General features: G+C 42.9%; 1 protein-coding gene across 2 annotated transcripts in view; it reads left to right on the forward strand.

The window, feature by feature from the left end:
- TEX48 (testis expressed 48) overlaps nt 1–12804 on the forward strand; it is a 15837-nt gene extending 3033 nt beyond the window's left edge. The window contains exons 2-5 of one of the 2 annotated variants that reach the window (XR_001886375.1): nt 7396–7503; nt 7776–7852; nt 10911–11042; nt 12495–12804. Coding sequence is in view for 1 of the 2 variants with exons in the window: in XM_017876004.1 (XP_017731493.1) it covers nt 7500–7503; nt 7730–7852; nt 10911–11042; nt 12495–12598 (363 nt within the window). In the remaining variant the exon portion in view is untranslated. Of the gene's footprint in view, nt 1–7395; nt 7504–7729; nt 7853–10910; nt 11043–12494 lie in introns of both variants that reach the window. The other variant, XM_017876004.1, reaches the window with a different exon arrangement.
- The last annotated feature ends 532 nt before the right edge of the window (nt 12805–13336 follow it).

Below are 13336 nucleotides of genomic sequence, written 5' to 3' on the forward strand. Positions count from 1 at the left end.
GGGGAAGCACTTTAAATTGTTCAACTCAGAATCCTCAGAAGTCTGTTTCACGTACTAGTAGCTAAACCCCCAAGAAGGGTTTCATCCCTTCAGATTCTGTGTAAGAAGGCATAGTCCACTGTGGGTGCTGGAGAATCATGCACTGGAATGGTCTAAATATTCATTCTGCAGAACAATTAGTCTTAATCATAGTTGGAATAGAAAAGTCTGATCTCCACATAAGAAACAAACCGTATCAACAAGCAAGCAGTATAGCTTATATTTATAGCAGTATAGTTCATCTATATTTATAGACAATGCCCCTTGGGAGTTTAGAGGCAAGATAGGAAAGTGTTAAGTGCAAAAGCCTCCTTAGAAAGACTCAGCAGACAGATACAGACAGCTGTCCTTCTGACATGGAACATTACAGCTGTCCTTCTGACATGGAACATTACAGCTGTCCTTCTGACATGGAACATTAGTTCTTCTAATGGTCTTTCTACATACAGTAAGTGCAAGTGTTCTCCACAGACTCCAAATTCTTAAGGAACAGAGGGAATTTTGGTCCTGTCTTTATTTCAGGGGCCAGTTGTGTTATCTAGTAGGCCATAAGATTGTTTTGATTTCCAGTTAACATTTTAGGACTCTTGGAAAATGATGAAGATATCTACACTAATGGAATTTCCCATTCCAATTGATTTTTTTCTAAATCCCCTATTTTAGATATGAGCTTTTGCACAGAGAAGAAAGGGCTCCTTTTACTTATACTCTTTGCCCCAGAATGTCCTTTGAAAGTGTCCTGAAGTCTATTAAGTCACCTATTGATTCATCATTTTGTTTGTTATTAATGAATCTTTGCCCTATCTACCCTTAAGAGAAAATCTTTTGAAATAGTTTCATGTGGCATACTTCCTATTTTTCTTACCCTCTCAAGTCCATTTTTAAAAATATTAGGCTTAGATGGGTTATTTGAATCTTCTGACCTTTCTCATCCTGCTACTCTTAAACATTTTCCCCATCGTTGAAGGTCAAAAATTTTATTTATTTATTTATTTATTTATTTATTTTTGAGTCAAGATCTCCTGTTGCCTAGACTGGAATGCAGTGGCATGATTATAGCTCACTGAAGCCTTGATTTCTCAGGTTCAAGCAATCCTCTCTCCTCAGCCTCTGAGTAACTGGAACTGCAGGTGCACACCACCATGCCCAGCTAAATTTTGATTTTTAGTAGAGATGAGGTATGTTGTCCAGGCTGGTCTCAAACTCCAAAACTCAAGTAATCTTCCTGTCTCAGCCTCCCAGAGTGCTGGGATTACAGGTGCGAGCCACTGTGCCTGGCCTGAAGGTCAACAATGAAATGAACTAACTGGTGCAAATATGATAGTCCAAGACAATTAGTAATGAACAGAATCCTGAATCCCACAGGATATAGAAAACAAACTTTCTTTTGTTCTGAAATTTGGGAAGATTCTATTTTTACCCGACTCAACTCTTACTTGGTTTAAATTCAGCCTCTCTGGATCTACCTTCAGTGCAGAAGTTTTAGGCGGGTATTGTGCAATGTGATTGTTCTTTTCCAGAAAATGCTCCCTGAAAATTTATTAGGGCAACCAGGGGAAGGAGTAAGAGGAGTATAAGTGGGTAGTAAAGATCAAGTTGGGTGGAGAGAGAAAGAGAGAAGCAAAGAAAGTAGGTGTCAGAGGTTTGCGTGAGAGTAAGGTCTTTCTTTTTTTTCTTTCTGAGGCCAGAGCATTCCAGACAAAGAAGCCTTCTATTATATGTTTGACATTTTTGTCTTCTCTCTTCTCTAGAGCTCCTCTTAAATCTGATTTTTGACATCAAAACTTTGTCATCATGGCTACAGTAATCCTAAGTCATCTAGTGAATTTTTGCCATTTATTAAGACAAATACATGAGAGTACCTATAGTGGGAGTATATATATGGAGTTTTTCCAGGAAGAGGCAACAACCTTAATGCAGATGAGACCATGACAAGCAGGAAAGAGTACACTACAATTGATAAACAGTTTCTACTTGTGCACAGTATCTTGAATTTCTTGGCCAAGCAGAGCCTAAAAGAGGCCACATGATCAACAACCTGAAAATTACTGACTCCCGCATATAAGCTAAAAAAAAAAAAAAAGTGACCTTCTTTTATGATTTACCAAGACAGAACACATGCTGACAAAGGTTTAGAGGGACCCAAGTCCAAGTTTTAGCAATTTCCCCCAGACAAATTAATTACCACTCCAACAAAACTCCAACCACTCAGGGCTGATTCATGGTGGGGGCTTGTCAGAGCTATGCTTCCATTCCTTTCTTATGAAGCGCTTCCTTCTACATTCAACATACACAAGGCAGTCTGGAACAAAGCCAAACTCCATGAGGCAAGCATTTTTATAAGTGGATGAAGACAATGGAAACTAAAGCAAGTAGCAGAATAAGAAGCAGATTAATGGGAAGGATGTTTGCTAAATGGTGCATCGCCAAAACAAAAGATCTAACTGCCTATATAAATTTCTATTTCTTTACAAATTATAGAAAAACAAAATAAATCCACTAAAGAGAGCTCAATAAAATACATCAGAGCTCAAATCACATTTAAAAAATAAAATCCCATGACATGACACTAAGTCTAGGGGAAAAAAAAGAAACCTCACCTGGCAGCAGATCCAAAAGACTATTGGAGATTGGGGCTAAATGGACATAGTGAGTGCCCCCACTTTGACCAAAAAATCCATACAATGGGGATATCTGTACGTGTCTAGCCTGCATCGTATCTAACCATAGGGAACAGCTTATGTGCAGAAAGTTAAAAATCAGTTAGTGGAAGGGAGAAAGGAGATCTGCTGGGCATAGTTTTTTTCCAACAGTCAGAGAAGGTTCATGTGTTTATTCAACAAATATGTATAAAGTACCTATTCTTTGCCCATCCCTGGGCTGAATGCTGAGGATACAAAAGTGAATAAAATACTGTCCCTGCTTCCATGGACATTTGTCTATCTTGTGTCTTGTTCACTGCTATATCTCCAGCACGTAACAGTACCTGGCACATGGCAGGTTTTCAGTAAATACATGTTAAATAAACGCAGAAGAAAAAAAAAAAACTTGGCTGGGCTCAGTGGCTCAAGCCTATAACCCAGCACTTTTGGAGGCTGAGGCAGGGAGATTGCTTGAGCCCAGGAATTCGAGATGAGCCTGGGCAATATGGCAAAATCCCACCTCTACCAAAACAAAACAAAAAAACAGACTATAACCGGGCACGGTAGTGCGAGCCTGTATTCCAAGCTACCCAGGAGGCTGAGAGAGGGAAATCGCTTGAGCCTGGGAGGCTGAGGTTGGAATGAGCCCTGATGGTGCCACTACAGTCCAGCACAGGTGTCAGAGTGAGACCGTCTCAAAAAATAAAAAACAAGAAAAAAAAAAAGAAAAAGGAAAAAGCTCATGAACTAGTATCCAGACTGTCAACAATAGGCAGTTACAAGACAATGTTTCAGCAAGTATTTATTGAGCATTTACCATGAGTTAGGCAGTCACTGTACAATAACAGGCTGTGATACAGGAAAACATGGTGGGCCAGCGGGGGAGTGCTGTGGGAGCACAAGGGAGGGACTCCTAACTCATCCCATGCCTTCCTGTAGCCCCTGAGCTGAATCCTGGAGTTGGATGAATGAAGGATTGAGGTGAGAACATCTCAGACAGAGGGAACAGGATGTGAACAGATCCATTTAGTAAAAGGTGATTGGGAGAGCTGCCTATACAGCATCTCTTATGGCTGTAGGGCGGTGAGTGCAACCCAGAGAAGATGAGGCTGAAGAGAATAACAGTGGTGATCACAAAAGGAGTTGGACCTGCAGACTTGGGGACCCCCTTGGTGGGGCAGAGGGTTGTTGGGGCAGAAGAGAGACAGGATTTACATGTCTACCAGATAACTCTAGCTTTAGGTGGAGGCAAACAAGCCAATGAAAAAGTTTAAGCAGTGGTCCACGTGAGAAGTGATGGTGGCTTACACTATGGTGAAGGAAATGGCAAAGGACTGACTGGGCAGACAGACTGAAGAGATATTTGGAAAGTAAAGTTCAAAGACTGATGAACGTGAGCAGACAGCAGGAGGCTGGCAGGCTTCTGACCCTAGAGACAGAGTGAATAATAGGACCATCCCATAAAATAGGAAACATGGGAAGAAGATAGATATGCTTTGCAGCAGATGGGGAAGAAAAATAGTCCCAACCAGTAAACAGAGAGCAGAACTAAAATTGACTCATGAAACCATCAGAGTCAGCTTAGCATGTGAATGGGGTAAGCTGTGTCCTACAGCTTGTGATATTCCTGACACAAAAACTACACCCCACCTCTCTACTGCCCCCAGGGCCTGCAAATGCTTTTACTCAAGACAAGAATACATGCTAGTTTATTCTACAAACACCTTCAATTTTTATTCTACAAACAATTATTGACTTCCCATACTGCGCTAGGTACTGCTCTAGACACTGAGAATAGAACAGTAAACCAAACAGCTAAAATCCATGACCTCATGTGACTTCTAATTTAGTGGGGAGAAGCAGACCTTAAGCACAGTAATTAGCAAATTATGTAAAGTGTTAGGAAATGAAGCTGGGCACGGTGACTCACACATGTAATCCCAACACTTTGGGAGGCCAACATGGGAGGATCACTTGATTTCAAGACCAGCCTGGGCAATAGAGTGAGACCCTTTCTCTTAAAAAAAAAAAAAAAAAAATTAAGAATTTGCTGGGCATGGTGGCATGCACCTGTAGTCCCAGCTACTCAGGAGGCTGAGGCAGGAGGAGCCTAGAAGTTCAAGGCTGCAGTGAACCATGATTGTGCCACTGCACTCCAGCCTGAGCATACAGCTAGACCGTGTCAAGAAAGAGAGAGAGAGATTGAGAGAGAGACAGAAGGGAAGAAGGGAGGAAGGGAGGAAGGGAGGAAGGGAGGAAGGGAGGGAGGAAGGGAGGAAGGAAGGGAGGGAGGGAGGGAGGGAGGGAAAGAAAGAAAACATCTGAAAAGTAAGCAAGGAAGAAAGGAAGAGTTAGGAAGTGTTGGGGTGCTGGACAAGGGGGTATAATGTTAAATACAACCGAGAAAGTCTCACTAGAAAAGGTGACATTGAAGCAAACACTTGAAGGTAATGACAGAATGTTGTTATCTAAGAGAACTGAATTCCAGGCAGAGAGTAAAACAAGCACAAACTGTTGAGTTGAGAGCTTGCTGTGTTTTAAAACTCAGCAAGGGGGCAAATGGAATTGGGGAACTGAAGGAACTGAAGACAGTTGGTGATGAGGGTTGTGAGTGGACAAGAGGAAGAAGGATGATTACATTACAGAATATCTTAAGACCCAAGTGAGAACTTTGGTTTTTCTTCTGAGGAATATGCGAAACCACTGAACAATTTTGGAGAAAAGAAAGACTAAGAGAAAAAAATATTTTTGACTCACTCCTGTAATCCCAGCACCTTTAGAGGCCAACGTGGGAGGATTACTTGAGCCCAGGAGTTCAAGACCAGCCTGGGCTACATAGGGAGACCCTGTCTCTATAAAAACTACAAAAATTAGCCAGGTGTGGTGGTGCACTCCTGTAGTCCCAGCTACTGGGGAGGCTGAAGCAGGAGGATCACTTGAGCCCAGGAGTTTGAGGCTGCCGTGAGCTGTGATCACGCCACTGTACTCCAGCCTGGGTGACAGTTAAAACTCTGTCTCAAAAAAAAAAAAAAAGTTTGCATTTACCCCCACATATTTGCTATTTCTTATCCTATTCATCCCTTTCTGTAAATGTGAATTTCCATCTGGTATCATTTTCCTTTGATCTTTCAGCATTTTTTTGCAGGCTGGGTCTTCTAAAGACAAATTCTCTCTATTTTTGTTTATCTTATAATGTCTTCATTTTGCTGTAATTATTGAAGGATGTTTTCATGGAATATGAAGTGAAAGGTTTACAGGTTCTTTTTTTCATCTTTATTTATTCCAGTTGTTTTAAGAGCCTGCTCTTCAGTTTACTTTTTGGCCATTTGACTAAAATGTGCCTAGGTGTGATTTTCTTTTTGTTTTTCATGTTTGGTGCTCACCGAGTACTTATGTTGATGCTTTCTATCAAATTTGGTAAATTTTCAGCCACTTTTGCTTCAAACATTTTTTCTGCCCTTGGTCCTTCTGAGAGTCCAGCAACACGTGTATGTTACACAGCTTGGTAGCATCCCGCGAGGTCACTGGTGTACCCTTCATCCTTTTTAAATCTTTTTTGCTTTCTCTGCTTCAGTTTGGATAATTTCTATTGACCTTTTTGCAGGTTTACTGATCATTGCTTTCGCTTTGTCCAATCTGTGGTTAACCCTACCCAATACATATTTTCTTCAGATACTGGTTTTTATAGAACTAGAATTTCTATTTGATTCTATTTGAGTTTCCATTTCTTCCTTCCATATTATATCTCTCCATCTACTATTCCCATTTTTTCCTGTCCTTGGAAGTTTTGAGCTGAAGATGACATGATACATTTTAACAGAACTACCCCACCTTTTGTATTAATTATGGAGGAAGTCCAGGGCAAGAGAAATAAGGAGACCAGTTAGGAGACTATTGCAGTAATTCAGGCAAGAGATGATGGTGGCTCCAGCCAGGGTATGGCAGTAGAGAAAATGAGACTCAAGTGCCTATAATGAAGGCAAAATTCACAAAGCAAAGTGAATGAGGTATTGTGAGGGACACCTAACCAATACCATGATCAGAATTTCCTTTTAAAGGGGGGTTTTGCCACAAGAAGGGGAGTGAGAACAGAATGTATCCAGAGATCTGAAAAACTTGATACACAAATAAAGGAATCTGGGACTAAAGCAAGGCCTTATAATCCTGGACCTTCAAAACTAGAAAGATCCTTGAAGAGATCATCTAGCCTAACTTCTTATTACTGATGAGGAGCCTGAGACACAGAAAGAAGCATGGACCTACCCAAAGCCATCCAGCAAATTAGTGGCAAAACCAGAATTTAAAGCTACGAGTCCATATGCTTCCTTTCCATAGGACCTGGACCAGCTGGGATCATTTGAAGCCAGGAAGCCACATGAAGAGAAGGGAGGAAAATGGAATGACCATTGACTGAGCACTTATCGTATACCTAGCACCACAGGAGCTACTTTTCATATATATGATTCTTTACTTCTGCAAAGTAGGCACTGCTATTCTCATTTTTCACATGATAAAAGTGAAGTTCAGAAAGGGTAAAGAATCCACCCAAGAACATGCACCTGTTAATGGGGTAGGACACAGAGCTATCTGAAACCTGAGCATGTTTACGTGCATGTCTGCATGAGGTGGGATTTTGCTGTCGTCAGATCCTATCTGGAGTGTGAACACAGGTGAAGGACTAGCATTTTTCAGCCACAGTCTTATGTTTACTTAGGAAACAGCCCAGCCCAGTGAATTGGGCTCAAACTCAAGATTGGCTGATTCAACAAGGCACCCCTGCAGACAAAGCTGGCAGAGTAGAGATTTCAACTCCTTTCCATGGGTAAGAAAATTTGTACATAATAGGAAAAAAAATGGCCTAGGCGGAAGGGACTGGATCTGCTGGCCATGGGAAGCTACAGAAGATTTGGGAGAGGGGAGGAGTATTATGTTAATACCCTGGGAGAGGCTGACCCAATGATACCCCCCCGCCACCACAGTCAATTTCCAATAGGCATCTGGAATTCACATTCCAGAACCCATGCCCCTCATTCCTTTGCCTCCAACAGCAGCCCACCAAAACCTGATCTCGAAGATCTTCTGTTTATGCTGCAGGGACTGTCAGGAGCCCTATGCCATAGATGACTCCAAGGTTCCCAGTCAAACCCAAGAGCACAAGCCATCGACCCAAAGTAGGTATCAGATAAGGACACTCTGCATGGCCTCTCTAAACCTCAGTTTGCTCACTCTCTGCCTGCTGGGATACCCCCAAACTGCCTTCATCTTTTGAGTGATAATTCCAATTTAAAATGAGGTGGGTGTTGGATAGCTAAGTACTCAAACCAATAAAAAAGAGAGCTTAAACTCTTGTACTTAAAGTGTAGTCCACAGACCAGCAATACTGGCATCACTTGGGGGCTTGTTACAAATGCATTTTCAGACCCTGCTCCAGACCTACTGAATCAGAACTGGCACTTTAACAGGATCTCCAGGTAAATTTGAATATACATTATAGTCTGAGAAACACTGGATTAAAGACTATAAAAATAGTGGGTTAAGATCCCTGTTTTGGGGGCAATACATGCTAGTTTAAATCTCAGTTCTGCCACAGAAGTTGGGCAAGTCTGTTGACCTCCCTGAGCCTCACTGTCCTTACCGGTAAAATAGGGCTATTCATAATACATCATTATTTTTCAGGATCATTGGGAGGGTAAAATGAGGCAATATAAATAAGCATCTAGCTCAGGGTCTGGCACAGAGTAGGCACTCAACATACAGAAACAATATATAGGTATTGATCAGGATAGAGTATGTTCTGCTGCTAAAACAAATAAGCCTTGAAATCTCAATGGTTTACAAAATAAAAATGTATTTCTTGCTTACACAAAGTCTAGTACAAACCAGCCATCCCCCTTTTAATCTTTAGCCAGGGCCTCTGGAACATGAGGCTTCCTAGGCTACCATGTCAAGGGAAGAGAGAGAGACAGAGAAGACACCCTGGCCTTCAGTTTGTAATCAAAATCTTCTTGAAGATCCAGGAAAAGAGATCAAGCAGAGAAGATCAGGGATCAAAATCAACTATTTCAGACAGAAAAAAAAAAGGAAGCATTGTTGTCAAAATCAGCCACATTTAGGACTCACACAAGTGGGAGGGGGTGAGCACAGATGGCCAGGAACCTGGCAGACTCCCATTGAGAGACAGGATAGTACAATGATTTGTTTTGACAGAAATCCACATGTGAGGGTCTTTAAAATACTTTCCCTGGAAGTAGAGTCACAATAAAAATCAAGAACCTTAAAAATATGAATGTCTTTTCCCAAGGGAAGGATGATGATAATTACTGAGAACCTATAATATGCAAAGCACTGTCTAGGCACTGGGGACCCAGCTGTGATCAGATAAATCCCTTACTGTTTCAGAGCATATATTTCACATTTTAACAGTAAAATGATATTATTTAATCCCCACCATAACTCGAAGAAGTGGACATTAGTATTCAAATTGAACATACCATTTTGCAGATATGAATGAAGAGGCAGGCGGGGGTTAAGCAAATAGTTAAGGTATGCAGCTAATAAATGACAGAGCTGTCTATCACAGAACACAGCTCAGACTGTCGACAAAATTTGTTGTTCTTCTTCTAGAAACCTAGAAGTATATAAAGACAAAGTCTCACATACAACAATGTTCATTGCAACAATATTTATGGTAGAAAAATTTGGGCTGGGCACAGTGGCTCATACCTATAATCCCAGCACTTTGGGAGGTAGGAGCATCACTTGAGCCCAGAAGTTCAAGACCAGCCTGGGCAACATGGGAAGATCCCACCTCTACAAATAATAAAAAATTAGCCAGACTGGGCATGGTGGCTCACGTTTGTAATCCCAGCATTCTGGGAGGCCAAGGTAGGTGGATCACCTGAGGCCGGGAGTTTGAGACCAGCCTGGCCAACATGGAGAAACCCCGTCTCTACTAAAAATACAAAGGTAGCTGGTCATGGTGGCACATGTCTATAATCCCAGTTACTCAGGAGGCTGAGGCAGGAGAATTGCTTGAACCCGGGAGGTGGAGGTTGCAGTGAGCCGAGATCACGCCATTGCACTCCAGTCTGGGCAACAAGAGCGAAACTCCGTCTCAAAAAAAAATTAGCCAGGTATGGTGGCACACACCTGTCATTTCAGCTACTCAGGAGGCTGAGGTGGGAGGATCGCTTGAACCCAAGAGGTCGAGGCTGCAGTAAGTCATGATTGCACCACTGCACTCCAGCCTAGGTACCAGAGTGAGACTCCCTCAAAAAATAAATAAATAAATAAAAAATTAAAAGTCCAACATTAGAACTTTGGTTAAATAAATCTTACATTATTCAAAAACTAGAATATTGTACAACCATTTTTTAAAATTACTGACATAAAAAAATATTTATGCCATAACGTATATAAACAAAGTCAAATGCAGGGCTGGGTGAGGTGGCTCACATCTGTGATCCTAGCACTTTGCGAGGCTGAGGCTAAAAGATTACTTGAGGCCAGGAGTTCAAGACCAGCCTGGCAACATAGTGAGACTCCCGCTCTCTACAAAAAAAATTTAAAATTTAGCTGAGCGCAGTGACACATGCCTGTAGTCCTCGCTACTTGGGAGGCTGAGGCAGGAGGATTGCTTGAGCCTAGGAGTTTGAGGTTACAGTGAGCTATGATCACACCACTGCACTCCAGTCTGGGCAACAGAGCAGATCCTTGTCTCAAAAAATAAATAAGTAAAATTCATCCATAATACATAGGATATGACGGACTATGTAAAATATGCATAGGAAAAGACCGGAACTGTGATAATAACTTGGGGAAGAGGTGTTTGGGGTCACTTTTTCCTCTTTTATACTATTCATTATTTCCTAACTTTTCTATAAAGCATATGCACTACATTTATAAATGGAAAAAAGTTAATGTCTTAAAAGGAATACATACTTTGCCCTGAATTGATCATTATACATTCTATGCACATAACAAAATTTCATATGTAGCCCATAAATACATACAAATATAATGTATTATTTTAAAATACACACTTTGAATTCAGCACCTACTTGTGAGGGGAAGCCCTCAGAGGACAGGAGGTGGTAGTTTCAGGTACACCCCCACCCCACAGTAACCCCCACTTGTCTGTATGCGCTGCTTCAGAGCCTGCAAAACACCTTCACTTCCGTGATCTCACCTAAGCCTCCCCACGTGACCCTGTGGAATTCTCATTGCCAGATTTGCAGCTTCAGAAGGATGAGCTTGACAGACAAAATCCCAAGCGCATTAACGCAGCCTCCCATTTGCCTTCGAGAACACCCCTGATCCAGTCAAAAAAGAGCACTTCCTCCAGCAGCAGTGAGGTTGAGGGTGAGTCCCAAATCGGGGTCCTAACACTGACCAGAAACCCCTAGACAGGGAGCCTGGTCCTGATAACCAGACCCCATTGATATTTCAGCTAAGCGAGATGGGGAGATGGAATCGCTCCCATCAAGCAGCCCCAGTCATATTCCAGAGCACACTGGGGAGACCCTAGAGTCTAAGACCTGACTCCACTATCTTCCAAGCTAGGAAGAGGATGAAGAGGAGCAGGTCTGGGGGGAAAGGGCACACATCCATGCTTTCCTTTCAAAGCTTGGTGGCATCATCTTTTTTTTCTTTTTTTTTTTTTTTTTTTTTTTTGAGATGGAGTCTCCCTCTGTTGTCCAGTCTTGAGTACAGTGGTGCAATCTCTACTCTCAGCTCACTGCAACTTCCGCCCCCCAGATTCAAGTGCTTCTGCTGTCTCAGCTTCCTGAGTAGCTGAGATTACAGGTGCCCACCAACATGCCTGGCTAATTTTTGTATTTTTAGTAGAGAAAGAGTTTCACCATGTTGGCCAGGCTGGTCTCGAACCCCTGACCTCAAGTGATCCACCTACCTTGGCCCCCAAAGTGCTGGGATTACAGGTGTAACCACTGCACCTGGCGGCATCATCTTATACGTGTATTTTTCATATGCTTAGTTGATGTCTACTTTGGCCACTAGACAGTAAGTGCCAGGAGGGCAGGACCCACATCAGTTTCGTTCCCTGTTATGCCCCCAGATCCAGCCAGGTGCATGGCAAGTAAACAATACCAGAAAACACTTGTGGATTAAATGTAGTTCAACTGGGGGTGAAATGCCTCCAGGTCATGGAAGAACAGATGCCCAATCCCGGGACAGGGACACAGCCCAGGAAGAAGAAATGCAGCCACATTGCTGGGCAGCAATTCTATGCCCAGGTGGTCTCATACAACTCACAGCCACCCCAGGAGTCCTGTTGAGAACTAAGGATTACCCAACCCAGTCATTTTGAAACCCCCTTGAAAACAACATTTCACAGAGTCCAATTTCTATAAAAGACCAAAGAGGAACAGCTCTGCTTGAATCAAGCTTGAGAAGGTAGGAACCCCACTACCTCACCCTCTCCTTCCTTCTGCCCTTCCCACCGCCCACAGGGGTGAGGTTCACAGAGGGAAAGGGACTTCCCACGAGTGCTCTAGGGAATGACGTAAGTGTCAGAGCCACAATGGGCCCAAGTCTCCTACCTTCTATGTCACTGTGCTTTGCAAGACAGCCTACCGTCACTGAAGCCACCAACGTAGCACAACGCAAAACACACTGCAAGAAACTCCTCCTATCACAAAAGACTTCCAAGTCCTAAGCTAGGGGCTGCCTTGGGTCCCTTGGGATTCAAGAATCTGAGGAATGATCAGCAATGGATACAAACAACAAGAACAGTTCATCCAAGCCCTATTCAAAGGCCTTCACCCAGCATAATGTTTTCCTTTCTTCTTTCAGATCTGAGTGCATATGCCTCCCAAAGAAATTTTTACAAGAGAAACTTAAACCGCTACTGCCAGGAGCGCTGGCCATTCCAGCCGTGCCTCATTGGGAGGCCCTGAGCATTCTAGCCGGCGGCTGCACAGCTGCTGGGGCGCCTCCATGAGGAAGAGGGCGGTGGACAGGAGTCATGAAGATGAATTCGGAAACTCCCTGAAGGAGGAGAAGACATCTGAGCCATCCTTGGGCCACCAAGCAAGAGTCACCCCAGCTCCTGAAAAGCCCCCATGGGAAGAGCTGCCTCCAATTAAAGTTCTTGATTGCACCAGAGGATGTGTCCTTCCTCTTTTCCTTTCCCCTTACCAAATAATGTCTTATTATTTTTAAATATATTGTCACATCTAACTAAGCTTTAAAAAGTTAGCCTATTGGCCGGGCACAGTGGCTCACGCCTGTAATCCCAACACTTTGAAAGGCCGAGGCAGGTGGATTACATGAGGTCAGAAGTTCAAGACCAGCCTGGTCAACACGGTGGAACTCCATGTCTACTAAAAATACAAAAATCAGTGAGGTGTAGTGGCGTGCCTCTGTAATCTCAGCTACTAGGGAGGCTGAGGCAGCAGAATCACTTGAACCCAGGAGACAGAGGTTGCAATGAGCTGAGATCTCAGCACTGCACTCCAGCCTGGGTAACAGAACAAGGCTCGGAGAAAGAAAAAGAAAGAAAGAAAGAAAGAAAGGAAGGAAGGAAGGAAGGAAGGAGGAAAGGAAGGAAGGAAGGAAAAAAGGAAGGAAGGAAGAAAAGAAAGAAAGAAAGAAGGAAGGGAGGGAAGGAAGGAAGGAAGGAAGGAAGGAAGGAA

The sequence above is a fragment of the Rhinopithecus bieti genome, unplaced genomic scaffold (genome assembly GCF_001698545.2).
Source record: "Rhinopithecus bieti isolate Rb0 unplaced genomic scaffold, ASM169854v2 scaffold_9997, whole genome shotgun sequence".
Taxonomy (NCBI): Eukaryota; Metazoa; Chordata; class Mammalia; order Primates; family Cercopithecidae; genus Rhinopithecus; species Rhinopithecus bieti.